General features: G+C 42.2%; 1 protein-coding gene across 2 annotated transcripts in view; it reads left to right on the forward strand.

Annotated features, from left to right (window-relative positions):
- The first annotated feature begins 2464 nt into the window (after window positions 1–2464).
- The window catches only part of SYT9 (synaptotagmin 9), a 161831-nt gene continuing 148771 nt past the window's right edge, over window positions 2465–15524 (forward strand). Inside the window, exon 1 of one of the 2 annotated variants that reach the window (XM_019728135.3) lies at window positions 2465–3097. In XM_019728135.3, the coding sequence (XP_019583694.2) occupies window positions 2953–3097 (145 nt within the window). In that variant the 5' untranslated portion in view covers window positions 2465–2952. The remainder of the gene's footprint in view (window positions 3098–15524) is intronic. The other variant, XR_012497500.2, reaches the window with a different exon arrangement.

The raw sequence follows: 15524 nt of genomic DNA on the forward strand, positions 1-15524 counted from the left end.
GTTCCTGCCATCTGAACTGAATCTTATAAAGGAATTTCTGGAATCATCTTTTGACCAATGGACTGTCACAACCAATTGGAACTGTACAGCTCTATCCTTATTTGCATCTATACTGACCAATCAGAGTGGGTCCATAAGGACAGATCAGAACATGGGAAGCTGACCAATCAGGACAGTGCTATTCGGACCAATTAAACTGCGAATTTTGATTCCTTAGTTGCATAAAAATTGACCAATCAGGTACCAAGATGGGAACTTTCTCTATAAAAGTGTGCCTCCCCTTTGTCTCTGGAAAGTGAAATTTCAGTTTCTTCTAGAGGCTGTGTTTCCCTGGTTTGCAAACTGCTCGCCTGAATAAAGTTTCTCCTTTTACAGCACCTCAGATTGGGGACTCCTGTTGACATTAGATTGGTGGCAGGTGACATTAGATTGATACCTGTCTCTCCTAAACTCTAGGCTTGAAATTCAAGGTGTCATCAGGGACCAACCACATATGAGCCAGGTCAGTTTTTGAAACTTCTTTGTCTTTCATTCTTTCTCATTCTGTTGGTCTCAATCTTGTCAATTAACATTTGAAATATTTTTCAAATTTGGATGTTCCTGGAAATCAACCAATGCCTTTAGCCTGATCTAGGCCCTCATTATGTCTTGCCAGACTTATCAAAGTAATTTTTCTTCATTTTTTATTAAAGTATAGTTGACATACAATATTATATTAATTTCAGGTGTACATTATAGTGGTTATACATTTATGTACCTTATGATGTGATCACCATAATAAGTCTAGTAACCATCTGTCACCATACAAAGCTATAACAATATTATTGACTGTATTCCCTATACTGTACATTATATCCCCATGACTTATTTATGTTATAAGTGGAAGTTTATACTTCTTATTCTTCTTCACCTTTTTCATCCATCCCCTCACCCACCACCCCTTTGGCAACCATCAGTTTGTTCTCTGTTTCTATGAGTCTGTTTTGTTTGTTAATTTGTCGTGTTTTGTTTTGTTTTAGATTCCACATATAATTGAAATCATGTATTATTTGTCTTTCTCTGTCTGATTTCACTTAGCATAATACCCTCTAGGTCCATCCATGTTGTCACTCAAAGTAACTTCTTAACTTGTTGTTTTTAGTTCCTCTCTGACATAGTCCATCAGTGTTGGTGCAAAAGTAATTGCGGTTTAAAAGGTTAAAAATAATTGCAAAAACAGCAGTTATTTTTGCACCAACTTAATACATGCTTTAACACAGCTCCCCGCCACCATTATTACACCAGCCCCAGCACCACACTCTCTCTGATTCCCCCTCCACCTCACATGTTCTTTCCTTCCATTCAGGGACCAGTTTCTCTGCTCTACCTCCTCCACAGGCACACTTTCAGCAGGTTTCTTCTCCCCCCTTATTTTCTAGGTCAGAGAGTCTACTTGTCTTTTCACAACTCTCTGGAGTTACCTTTACAACTCTACATTTTCTCTGCTATTCCAGTAGAAGGTCCTTGAGGCCCTAGCACCATTCACAGTAGGATTTCAAAGACTTGTCTGTAGGATGAACACTCTATGACATCTTGAATTACCTTTCTGCACAATATGACTTGCTATGAGATGTTCCTGGCAACAGCCAAGCCTTATGGCTAAGAATACCAGTTGTAGAGACTCTACTCTAATTGTTTTAGAGTGGGGCCTGGATACTAGTATGTAAAATAAGGGGAAAGAAATCAAGGTTACCTTGCCTCCCCATAGATGAACTTGGGCACGTGACAACTTTCTGAGTCTTATGGTTTTTCATTCGTAAAACGGGGATAACATTTATAGAGACCTTGTTGGGCTATCGAGGAAATTAAATGAGATTATATATTTAAAAAGCTTGTGGCACAGTGCCCGGCACGCACAAACAAAAGAGCTCAGTACTGCGCAGTTATTTCTGGGCTTACTGCCTGAAAGGCTGAAGGAAGGTGACCTGTGTTCCCTCCCAAACATTAGAGATTCTGTGATAGTCTTCCTTAGTGGGTGCTGGGAACACATTGGCAAACCTCAGATTTCCAATCAGTTGCTGAGAAAACCACCCATCCTTTGAAGGATCTACGAAGCTTCAGTAAGTCCCAGGTCTTTCTCAGGTGCCATTAATTAGACCTTAGTTCTGATCTGAGAGCCTCCACATTCTTCCAATCACTAGGGTGGTCGAAAAGGCCCTCTGCTTGGGAAATCTTTCTTTTGTTGGCTAAACTTGGACCCAAACCCCACATTTGGGCGTCTAGCACCCACAGACCCATGGTTTATGTACAGAAGGCGCTTTTCAAGTTTGAAGCCGGCACTTTGTTCTCCAGATCTGGCGGGTGTGGTCCAGATTGCACTTTTCGTGCAACGCACCTCAAAATATGCTTTGGCCACCTGCGGCGAGGGACGGTGGGAGGGATTGGTTTGCATCAGGTCCGAGGGGTGCGGTGGCGAGAGCGCCCGGAGCGCGCACCCGCTCACACTCTCCAAGCTGGGCGCGGCCGCTCTGAGCGCGAGGTCCGGAGCCAGTACCGCGCTCGTCTAGCAGCGGGAGAGCTTTCGCCGTGCTCCGCTGGCGCCCAAACTGGCCGCCGGGATCCCACCCTGCGGCGCGCACCCCCGACCCAGCCCCGCCCCCGGCGGCCACGAGAGGCGGGCGGAGCGCTCGGAGCCAGGCGCGCTGGGCTGTGCGGCACCGCCTCTCCTCGTGTCGGGGGAGGAACGGAGGGGCTAGAAAGGAGAGAGAAAAATCCCGACCCACCGACCGGCTGGCAAAGAGCTGCATGCAACCGGTGGGAGGCCGGGCCGGCTGCGGCTGGGGCTCGGGCCGTTTCTCGGCGGGTCCCTGGCGGCGAGCGCGGACGGCCCGGAGGCGGCGGCTCTGAGCTGGCAGGCGGAGGGCTGTCTCCCGCGCCCGCCTGCCCGGCGCGGTCCGAGGATGCGGGGGGGCGATGCCCGGGGCCAGGGACGCGCTCTGTCACCAGGCGCTGCAGCTGCTGGCCGAGCTTTGTGCCCGTGGGGCCCTGGAGCACGAGAGCTGCCAGGATTTCATCTACCACCTGCGGGACCGCGCCAGACCCCGGCTCCGCGACCCAGGTGAGTGCCGCTGCCGCTGCCAGGCGCGACCAGAGGGCCCTGGGCTGGGAGTTGGGGCCGCACCCGGGCCTGAGGCAGAAGAGTGACGCGGACTGGAGGAAAAGGTGGTGTTGGTGGGGCAGAGGGGTGGCCACTGACCTAGAGGAGGGGATCTAGAGCCGCGCACTGAGGCCTGATGCTGGAACCGGGCGGGGACCCCCAGCGGAGGCTGCTCCGCGGAGGCCGAGATCGGGTGGGTTGGGGTAGGATTGGAGGAACCACGCCCGCCACCTGCGCGCCCATCACTGGGGCTCCTGGGGGCGGCTCCTGAGCTCTGAGCTCCGCGCTGCACTTCCCGGGCTCTGCGCTCCAGGCGAGGGGAGGCCGCGGCGTCCTCAGGAGCGGTGGGAAGGGGAAAGAGGCCGGAGGAAACTCTGGGAAGTTGGGAGTTGGGGACGGCCCCGGGCTGCGACTGAATCCCACTGGGCCCTTCTCATCCTGGCACCGGAGTGCCCATTTACCTTCCTTGGTCTAGGTTGAGAAAGGCGGAGCAGGATCCGGCGTTGGGCTAGGGACCGGGAGTCCCGGTCCAAGGCAGCTGGGCCTGAACCCGTTCCCTGCGGGTCGCTTGGCGTGGAGGCGGCCAGGGCCTGGGCGTCTGGCTGGACCAGCTGCCACCGCTGGGCGCACACGGGTCGGTGGGCTCGCTGGTCACTGCTTGTGCACCTGCAGTTATCCCTAGTAAAAGTGCAAAGCTCCTAAGTTTGGAAAGTTCATTTATGTTGGCATTTGACCAATTAAGGTTGGAGGAGGGAGTTTCAGTGGAGCCCTTTGCTTTCCCCAAGGGCCCTCGGTCTACCACTTCTGTCTTCTCATACACTGCTGGTTACTGGAAGACACATTCCTTCCAAATATTTGCTTGAGATTCTACTCACCTGGAGAAATTTTCTCGAATATTCTCTGAGCCTAAGTACTATTGTAAAAGGGGGAAAAATCGCGTTGTGGTTGGATTGTTAAAGATAGGGTGAAAAAACGACCTTTCCCCTGATACTCATTCCTGTGTATAAATATTGGAAATGAGCTATTGCTGTGCAAATTATCCAGCATGAATTTACCTCATTTTAAGGCAATCTATTACATAAAAATCCATTTACACAAAGGATAGAGAATTATTTGATTCTGTGAAGAGATACACACTGGGCCTGACTTAAATAGCATTTCCTTGGTAGTATTATATATTAAAAAATGGGTCTGTAGGGGAATGAGAATTCATCTGTTAAAAGTTTATATCAGATTTTCCCTACTCAAAGGCTTTTTATCTATTGAGAAAGAAAGATTATTGTTCCCCCTTGCCTGTGGTTACATTAATTGAGTTTATCGGATGATCACTAATGTGTTACTTAGAAGTGGAGAATTAAGTCGAGAAATACTGTTGATCCCAGATGATTTTTCCGGTTAAACTTTAACGTCCAGCCTTTGTGTGGCTTGTTGCTGGATGCGGTGTGTTGCAGACTGCAGACATGAGTGAGAGTGCCTCATCTCATGAACTAGGAGCCGAGGATGATGTCCTGAGAGGGCAAAGTTCTGTCCTTAAGCAGCAGGAACAAGAAAATTATTTAGCATGCTTCATCCAAAACAAGTGTTAGTGTTGATACGTCCCAGTTCCTCACCTGTGACAGTGCCATGGGTTCCCATTGTTATCCCACGTAAGCAGTCATCTTTGGCTTTTGTACAAGAGAAGAGATAGATGAGGCCTCTGGCTGAGTTGCCATGTTTAACACTGCACATCTTTTTGGCCGATTTTATACCTCTGTTCTTTTTAACCCGCAAGCTGGATTCTATGTTCTTAGGTCTTCCTCAGCCCCTGCACTGGGCAGCCCTTGAGAAAGAATCAGAGAAGACTCCTTACAAGAGACAGATCTGATTCCTTGGCTGAGAAATATCCATAGATAAGAGTATGCCTTGCTACTCTTTGAGTTCCTAAAAGCACTGCTCTGCTTTCTTAAACTAGAGCACAGGAGTTTTGAGGTAGCCCATGCTCCTCAGATCCCTGGTTGATGATGGGAAGTATCCTGCTTATGAGGAAGGAGTTGGACAGCTGCGCTGTTGGTGCAAGATGAGGGGAACTGAGGCTGATGCCCGCATCCAGAGTGCACTCTCTTTTCCAGGGCACTTCATCTCAGGCCAGAATCTCTCTTCACATTCCTTTTTCCTCTCTTTGCCCACAATAATTCTTACATCAGATGCATTTATCTCCATCCTTCTGAAGCTGTCTGATTGTACAAGCCAAGGCCATGGGTTCCATTTAAGAAGAGTTGAGTCTAAGTCAAAGAAGCTTCTTTGGTAAACTCATCACACATACTAAGAATCCAGGAGTTACTGTCAATGAAAATTTCCTAGGTATTTTTTCATAAGAGCCACCTTTAGATCTACTTTCTCTGTTCTGTACTTCTATACTGGATTTACTCTCTAAGTGTAAGTTAAATTCTATGCAGTTATAAAGATTCAGCTAAGTTTTTGGTCATGAATTTTTGAATTATATGAGTTTGAATGATATGAAATATTTGAATTTTATGGATTATTCAGGATATGGTTTTCCATTGATATTCCAGCTTTGTATTTCTAGAAATTTTTCTGGTGATGTAGCAACTGTTCACCTGCTCAGGGTGTGAAGCAGAGCCTTACAACACATTATTGATGACTCCTTTTTCTAGGTGAATGTTAACCCTATTCAGGAAAAGCTTTTTCTAGACCAGTGGTTTTCAGTGTTGGCTGACCATTAGAAACATTTAGGGAGCTCTAACAAGCAAGCAAACAAACAAACAAAACTAAAACAAACAAAAAATTAAGAGATGAAATCAGAATCTCTGAGGCGGGGGCCTAGTATCAGTATACGAGCATTTTTTGAGTTCCTCAGCTGATTTGAATGAGCACGCTGCTGGAGGACAACTGTTGAGACCCTCAAATGAAGTGTGAATCCACCTGACTCTTCTCTGCTCAGCTCACATTTCTTTCTTGCAAAATTAGAAAAAAATGGTATCAAGTCAGGGGTTTTGACTGTTACCTTTGTTGTAGGTACTGCCCAAATGAACTGATTCTTAGGTTTCTTTTGACATTGTTACCCCAAACTTTTATTTTGCAGGCTCTTTAAAAATATCATGAAAATCTATTATGTTCATGTGATTGGGGGGAAAAAAAGAACAAATTTAGAAAATTGTGTCCAACTACTGTTTCATTAAAAGGCCAGAATGTGGAAACTTCACTAATGCCACACTATATTAAATTGGAGCAAAGTAACTTATTAGAAGATGTAATGTACATGTAAAACAATAAATATTGTTCCTAAGTAAAAATTTCCACACTAGTCATCAAGATTAAATATTAACCTTAATTCAAATTTTCTGATAGTCAAAAGAGAATCAATCTTAAACACTGGATTTTTATGAATAGACATTGATGTGATTATGCACAATGGGATTAATTTTTAAAAAATAATGTTAATTGCAATCAGGAAATGAGAGTCTTCTAAGGAATGAGTGGCATACTGGATGCACAGTATGTGAAGATCTAACTTGCATTTACTTCAGTGACATTTTAGAGCTTCTTTATACATATTTTATTTAAACAAGTGTGTTTGGATCTCTATGGGATTCCTCTACATGGACCAGTGAGTGGTTTAGTCATGAGATAATTATCAAGAGCAAACTGTAGTAAACTGTACTAAAGGCATTACAGGCAGCCCTGTGGCCAGCTGCCTCTTCCAGAATAAACAATCAAAAGCACAAACTTTGTGATGTGGGCTAACCTCTCAAGGAAAAATTAAGCTGACACTGAAGGGAAATCACGCTGAATGTTTCTGTTATGTAAAGAGGATAGGCATTGCTTTCACTGTCAAAGCATATTGGCACTTTTGTGTTTGTGTGTGCACATGTGCTATCCCCTATGTTTGGCTTTAAAAAAATTCATATTCCCTTAACTGACTTCCTTGAAGGAACTAACAAGTTCACATGCTGAAGTGGATAGAGAAAGAGGAGGAGCTTAATGAGGCAGAAGTCGGGGAGTAGTGTCATTTCAAAAGGATAACTTGGAGTATGTGTTTCAACTCTAAATGAAATCACAATTTCAGCCGTAAATGTGCATCACGACTTTTTCTTTCAAGTGTTTCTTCGGGTTTGCTCTAGGAATGGCTTTAAACCAAAGCACCCACCCCACAACTAGGCTTGGCAGATCTCCTTGAAATATTCAGCCTGTGCATGTATTTTATCATACCAAAACTTTTATAGCAACATCGATAAAACTGCATCTGAAAAAAAGAAAAAAACTCATCAAGGAAATCAGAGTGACAAAGGGGAATAAGCAAGAGCTTTGGAGTCAGAATATGTTTCTGTACTTACTAGCTTTATGACCCTGAGCAAAATACTTAACTCTTCACTTTATTTATCTGTAAAATGCGGTTGGGAGGCTGTTGCAGCACAGTGCTTAGAGCAAGGGCTCAATAAATGGGTTTTGGTGGTAGGTAGTATCACCTGTCTGTGTTTCCTCCCAACTCTGTCCATGAGCATGCATGTGTTTCACTTGTTTGTAATCATTCATAGACAAAAATGTTCTGTTCTACTTTTTTGTCAGCTTAGCATTTTATCACAACTTATTTGCTGTATGTCCTTGGGCAAGTTCACCTCTGTGTCTTTTTCTCATCTGTAAAATGAATTACTAGTATCCAGATAAAATACAGGGAGCCCAGTTCAGTTTGAATTTCAGATGAACAACAGATAATATTGCATGGGACATACTTATACTAAATAATTATCATTGTTTATCAGATTCAAATTGAATTGGGCATCTTTTATCTTTATTTGCTAAATCTGGCAACCCTCTATTCGTTCTTATCTCATAATTCATATGAAATACCAAAGTACCTGTCACATAGCAAATGCTCAATAAATATTAATCATTATTCCTATTATTATTATAATTCATGATGAACAGTCATTATTGTGCAATTATTGTGATGACTATGTATATAGTCCTAAGAGTAGATACATACCTTTTTTACTTAACTATTTTTTGGGGGCATTTCTAGCTTCTGACTTCATTGCTATAAATAATATATTTATAGTATTCCTTTTGGGAAAATTTCTTAATGATAAATTATAAACAATGGGCTCAAATGGCTTCCCAGTAGATCTATGCCAGTAAGCCCTGCTACATGACAACAGTAAATCCACTAGCATTAGGTAGTGTAATGTAACACAAGGTTGCTAATTAAACAGGGTGTGCATATGCTCATTTGACTGTACTTTTTAAAGTGGTTACCTCATCGTTGTTTGAATTTGTACTTTTTGTTGGTAGAATTGAATTTGTACTTTTTGTTGGTAGGATTGAATATTTTTAATATTTTAAACTTACTTATATTTCCTCTTACATGACTTTTCTTTACCATTTGCCAATTTATTTTTTGAGAATCTTAATGTTTTTCTTACCAATTTGCATTAGTTAGAATATACATATTCTTTCAAATTAGCTCATAGGAGCACTATATAGTGAGTGAATTCGGGTTGTCTGACTAGAATCAATCCTTTATACTAACAACTGCCTTTAAAACTTTTAGGGGTGCAACATAAAATAGGGATTCATTGTAACATTCTTTTCTGGAGGGAGGCTAAGCTTTAACTGAACCATGTTGAGAAGTTGGAGGTTTTCATTTTCTGCCCATAATGGCAAAGAGATGAAAACTGACACACTGTAACATTCTTTCCAATGAAAGCTGCTGCCTTTATTTGTATGAAGTATGAAAAAAAAAATCTGTTGTTCCATAACTTGGACCACTTTTTCTTTGTGTTTTCTTTCCCTGTCCAACCTCCCTCTCCTCCCAGCACTTACGTAGCCTTTACTGTGGCCACACTGATATGATCACTCTTTTCTAATTATAATTAAGTGATTTTAAAAAAGATTTGTTGAGTGCCTCTTACTTAAGTGCCAAGTACTAGGTAATTCAGAGATATGTTAGACATGGTTACTACCTCTATGGAATAGAGATAAAACAATAATTACAATTGATAAAATAAAGACAGGAATGGATATACTGGATGTAGAGCAGAAAAGGAGAGAATTAGCTGACTTGAGTGGGTCTGCAGAGGATTCCTAGAGAAGCTAATTCGTGGGTAGAGCACTTTACCTGGAATGTGTGGGGGGAAGGACATTCTAGGGATTTACAAGGGTCCTAGACAGGAGAGAATGGATCTTTGGTAATAGTAAGTGCAGTATGTGTTGGGAATGTTGAGGGATGAGTCTGTTTCTAGTAAACACTGGTCAGATCATGGAAGTTCTTGTATGCCATTGTCAGAGTCCCACACAGGACTTGGGCTAGAGCACTCTGAACCAGAAATTGTGAAACAAGTACATTGTACTGCGATGAGCCCAAAGGATCTATTCTCAGCAAAGTACTCCAAAAGATTTCAGGAAATTGAGTCACTTCTCAAGTCTTTCTGGTTCTTTATGGGAAATAAGCTCAAGCTGGTAACGATGCTGTGCTTCCTGGCCAAGGTGAGTTCCCGACAATTGGAATCGCTGAATGAGAGGTTAGTTATTTTAGATCCCCAATCATGTCACCCTGAAACTCAAGTATAATGATCTCATGTGATTGTAAGAACTGCCGTTAGCAAGTTTACTCATCTGATTCAAACATCTGGGCTCCAGATACAATTTCAGACTATGCCAACAGTGACATCTTGTTTCCATGCCTGGTTGTTTAATAATGAAAAAGCAACATGTTCAACTGCATTGCAACCATGCAGTTTGTAGATATGCACAGTCTGTTTTCTCAGATGTTATAGGGCTCAGGAGGGAGTAAGCATGGCAGGTCTGCCTACTGCCTACCAAGCCGTGCTGTGTAGATGGTTCTTTATTCTGTATACAGGGGTTGCCAAGTAGCCGGCACAGTTTGTTCAAATAATTGAATTAATGCTCTTAGGGGGGTCATACACTTTCATACCCACACCCCCCACACACATCCCTCACACGTAAACTTGTCACATTTATGGGATATGCCTGCTACTGAAGATGTTTTAGTTTGTATCAGCTATAATACTACAGAGCCAGCAGTGGGACTGTAGCGGACTTGGCAAGGAAGAGAGAAGTAGTCGGGGAGGTCAAAAGGTGGTGGCAGGCTGATCATAGCGCCCTATAAGCCATTGTAAGGAATATCACTTTTACTCAGAATAAGATGGGAAGCCATTAGAAAGTTTCAAGCAGAAAAATGATAATATCTGAATTAGGAATAGAAAGGATCACCCTGACTGACATATAGAAAACAGACTGCAGAAGAGTAAGGGAGAAATCAGGGTGAGCTGTGATGTGGCTGGTGTGAGAGACGGTGGTGGCGGGACCAGCGTGATAGCAGTAGAGGTAGTGAGAAGTGATCCGATTTCGGTTAGCTTGAACGTAGAGCTGACAGGATTTACTGACAGATGGATGTAGGGTGTGAAAATCAGAGCGGAATCAAGAATGACACCAAGGGCAAGCAGGTTAGCTCAGTTGGTTAGAGCGCAGTGCTCATAACACCAAGGTTGCCGGTTTGATCCCTGCATGGGCCAGTGAGCTGTGCCCTCCACAACTAGAGTGAAAACAATGACTTGACTTGGAGCTGAGCTGTGCCCTCTACAACTAGATTGAAAACGACTTGACTTGGAGTTGATGGGTCCTGGAAAACCACACTGTTCCCCAATATTCCCCAATAAAAAAATTTTAAAAAACAATAATGACACCAAGATTTTGGTCTGAGCAAGAGGCTAGAGGTGTAATAGAAATAAACTTGAGAGGAATGATTAGGAATTCAGTTTTGGATTGTTAAATTGGAGATGGTTATTAGTGAGCCAAGTAAGGAACAGACTAGAAGGTTTGATATATATGTATACACTCATAAGTCTGGAGTTTGGGACAGATGACCGGACGAGATATATAAATGAGAGAGTTGCAGGCATAAAGATATTTAAAATGAGTCTGGCTGAAGTCATCTAGGAAGGCAGTGTGACTAGAGGAGAGAAGAGGACCGAGACCGAGATCTGGGACTCTTCAACACTAAGAGGTGGAGAGAAGTTGAGGAACCAGCAAGAGAAGACTAATGAAGAGGGACCAGAAAACCCAAGCAAGTGTGTTGACCTGAAAGCCACGATGAAGAAGTTGTATTAAAGAGGAAGGAATGCAGTCGTGTCAAATGCTACCATTAGATAAGTAGAATGAGCACCGAGTACTGACCACTGCAGCTGGTAATGTCGGGGGTCACTGGACGTCATGTTAACAAGCAGTTTTGGTAAAGAGGTGGGAACAAGAGCCTGACTGGAGAGGCCTTAAGGTAAGCTGACCAGAGAGGAATTGGGGGCGATGAGTATAGACTACTCTCTCAAGTTTTTCTGCAGACAAGAGCAGAGAAATGGGCTAGCAATTGCTGGTGAGGAGGCTGAGATCAAGGCTTTCTTTGTTTTGTTTTAAATTATAAGAGATAATAGCACTAATGTGACGGGAATGATCTGGTAGGATGCGTGATGTAGGATGAGGAGGAGAGGATTGCTGGAGCTGTATCCTTGAATGAATATTTAGACGTCCTTCCTAGGAGTTCAAGGAACAAGTCTGGCCTGCACATTTAGGTACCATCAGCATAAAGATGATACTTAAAGCCCAGAAACTAGATTAGCTCACCAAAACGAGAATGAAGATGAAAGTCAAACAACTAGTTAGAGGTTAGGGAGACGAGAAGGAACCAGCAAAGGAGCCTGAAAAGGATCAGCAGGTACAGGGGGAGGAAAATCAGGAGTGTGGTGGCCTGGAGTGAAGAAGGGAGTCCTGGCAGGAGAGAAGGGTCCCCTGGGGGAAATGCAGCCGATAAGTCAGGTACGATGAGGGCTGAGAACTGACCATTGCATTTAGCAACAAGCAGGCGCTTTGCCTTGAACTGAGTGATTTTGGAGGAGTGATGGATGAATGGAGTTGGTGAAAGAATGACTAGTCTCTTCAAGAGAGAACAAGAGGAGAGAAGTTGAAGAAAGACTGTACGTTACTTTTTGGAGTTTTGTTGTGAAACGAAAGAATAATTCAAAAGGTGGTTTTTAACAAAAGGAGAAAATAACTGTTGGAGAGATGTTAAAAATGATGCAGAGGGTTCAACTGCCTGAGAGACGTGCTTGAGTAGGTGGGTTTTTCAACAGTTTGTTCATTGTCAGTGAGTCGGGGGGAGTGTATAGGTCCAGGTGGGTAGATATGGTTTGGGGATGTTATAGAAGTTGATCTTCTGATTGCTCGTCCATTATGGGTGAAAAAGGAAGCAGCAAGGTTCTCAGCTGAGAGTGAGGATGGAGTAGGAGGTGATGGAGGCTTGAAAACAGGAGAGGTATAAATGATACTAATGGAGATGAGAGAGTGAATGGATTAGGGAAGTGGAGTATGTTTGCCAAGCAACGTTAAGGGCCCATTTGAAGTTGGTGATCATGAATTTAAAGTGTGAAGTTTTCTCCCACCACATGCAGCTCTGTTTGTGCCGGCATAAAGAGACACGAGTTTGTGTTTAAGCAGGGGTGTGCTTGTGTATGACAGGGAAAGAGTGGCAGAGAATTGAGGATATATAGAATGGAGTGACTGGAATGATGAACTCTGAAATTTCGTCTGAGTAAGGAGAGTAAAGTAGACATGTTGTGTTAGGGACAGTGAAGAGGTGGTAGCGTTAGTAGATTGTAGTTCCTCTGGGGTGGGATGCTTACTGGGAATGCAGTGAAGAGGAGGGGCCAGAGATTATGGAGGGGCTTTGGTTGTTGGACGACTGGGTAGAAGGCATGATCATGGGAGTGAGGCCCTAAGGTAGAGTGGAGGACAAGTTATTAAAGGAGAAAAGAACAAAAAGACCAGCGTTTTGGAGGTATTGAATTAGCCAAAAATTAAGATAGTATTGGAGAGAGTGATAATAAGCCAGAGATGGAGGACAGTGACCTGAGGAATAGTAGGTGCCCATGACAATGATGGGTAGTTGTGGCGTAGTGGTGCATTCAGGTGACACGAGACTCAAAGCTGGGGGATTTTAGAGAAAACACCAGAAGTAGTAGACTGTTAGTATTTATCTAAGCAGAAGTATTGAAGGAGTGCTTTAAAGAAATGGGGTTGGAGAAGAGGTAATAGACATAAAAAATATGTAAGAGGTAAATATTTAAGAGGTAAAATAACCAGTACAATGAGGTAAAGTGGAGGGATCCTAATTCCTAAATTTTTGGCATAAGTACCTGGGAGGATGGTCGTGTGGTTTACTAGGTTTTCTATGGGAAGTTTAGCATGTTTTGTGGGAAAATAATAAGATTAATTTAGAATGCATTAAGTTCAAGGATGTTTATGAGATCTGATACAGATATCCAGGGCAGTTAACTGGTAAACCATTGGGAAGAAGTTACTGGAAATGAAAGAGAATGAGAAATGGTTGAATTCTAAGGCTACTTCTAACTTGAAGGGTTTTGGAAAGTGAGTCTCAATTCCAGCTATGCATCAGAATCAGTTGGGAATATTTTTTTTTCTCACATTGTCTCAATTGGGAAACTTTTGAAGACACAACTGCCCTATCCTAGACTGACTAAATCAGAATCTTCTGGGCTGACATTTAAAATATCTCTACACGCAAGTCTGGTGTGCAGCCAGGGTTGCAAATGGCATGCATTTATGACTTTTATGGATTGAAATTACTTTTTATAGCCCCATTATCAAAATAAATGCTCTACCCGTTTGTATAAAACTGTTATAAAATATTAGGCAAGGAAATCCAAGCACAAAGATGCATTTACTATCTGTCATTGATCCTTTTTTTCTCACCACAGTGCGAGTTATCACTAAGTATTTGTAAGTACAACTGCTATCGGCACAACTAATAATAAGTTCTATAGCACATTTAGCTGGAGGATGTAACTGTAGCCTCCTGGCACTAACTCTAATCATGGTCTTCTTTATTGCTAGGCATGTAGTAATGTGATTAGCATTTATTTTTAATTTAGGATAACCGTACTAGAAATAAACTAAAAATTCTAACTGGGCTGGGAACTTACAGAAGAACATGGTTGCTTGATTCCTGTAGGCTAGCTCTCATTCTTGCCAATACACTTACTTCCTGTCAGAAAAATCTGAGAAACAAAGAAAGAGGCATGAATGAGGGGCCACATTAGAACCACTTTTAATGCTTTTCAGAAAATCTTATGTCAAACATATTTTCAGTTCTGAATTCTTCAAATAATATGGACGTCAATGGACGACATAGCTGAGCTAGCTCTGAAGGCTTCCCAGATTATTCCAGAGGGAGTGAGAAAACTGTTTGCTTTTCTTTAATCTGTTCCACCACGACTGCTACTTTAGAATTAATGTCACTGTAATATCCTGAATTTATAGGTCATCCTTCTTTTAGGGCTTTTAAAATGTTTTGTGTGAATTACTTTAATTTTCAAGGAGCTAAAATTTATTATATTATGGAATCTATTTCAGAGAGAGCCTACAAAGAGAACTAGAAAATCCCCCAAGTGTTTCTTTTCTCCTACCTGCTATTGGTAGAACCATCCATTGATTCTAACTCCTCACTGCTTTAGAGCCCATTTATGTGTGGATTACTGTAGGCTTCTCTGGGGAGAATCTAATCCCACAGCTTCAGTTTGAGAGGATCCACTCTGTAGGCCGATAAAAGTTAAAATTGCAGCTCTTTTCCATTACAGTGGGTTTTTTTGATATTTTAATTTTTATGTTGTCTTATGCTTCAGTGATTCAATCATAACTATTTTCCCAGTACCTCAGTGTGGGAAATGGAAAGTTAAATTTTTGGACAGTTTCACAAAACAAGAGGTCTATAGCATATACTTTTATAGTAAAAGGTGATGGCTTAGGTCACAGTGCTACTGACAGTCAGCAGATTTGATCTGAGGAAGCTCATGGAGAGCAGCAGGTGTTAAACAGGCCTTAATGATGCAGCTCAGAACATGGGGAAATATCAGGAGGATCAGAGTTGGCTTTACCCTACCTGATTCTTTAAATGTCCTGGAAATAGTTTCACTAAACATATTAAAATAACAAGCACAATGTACCAGTGGATTTTATATTATATCTGCTCTTTTTCCAACGCTTCATGCTAATTAAACTAACATTCCTATAATAAATGTGCAGAATGTGACATAAAAGTCATTAAATAAAACTTATTTTAAATTGATAAATAGTACAATAACCAATGAAGGCTTAGCAGCCGTAAACTTTTACATTGAAGGAATGAAGCAATATTTATATAGCACCATGTTGTTGAAACTTAAGAAGTCAGAAAAATCAGAATTATAGTGGGAGATTACCATACTTCACTAATATGACAAATAGACAAAATAAATGTATAAATAGAGGATAGAAAAATGTTGAAAGTTTGATTTATATGAAATACTTATGGAATTTTCTGCTC

This window comes from Rhinolophus sinicus, chromosome 14 (assembly GCF_057876585.1).
Source record: "Rhinolophus sinicus isolate RSI-liver-muscle chromosome 14, RSI-T2T, whole genome shotgun sequence".
NCBI classification, from domain to species: Eukaryota; Metazoa; Chordata; class Mammalia; order Chiroptera; family Rhinolophidae; genus Rhinolophus; species Rhinolophus sinicus.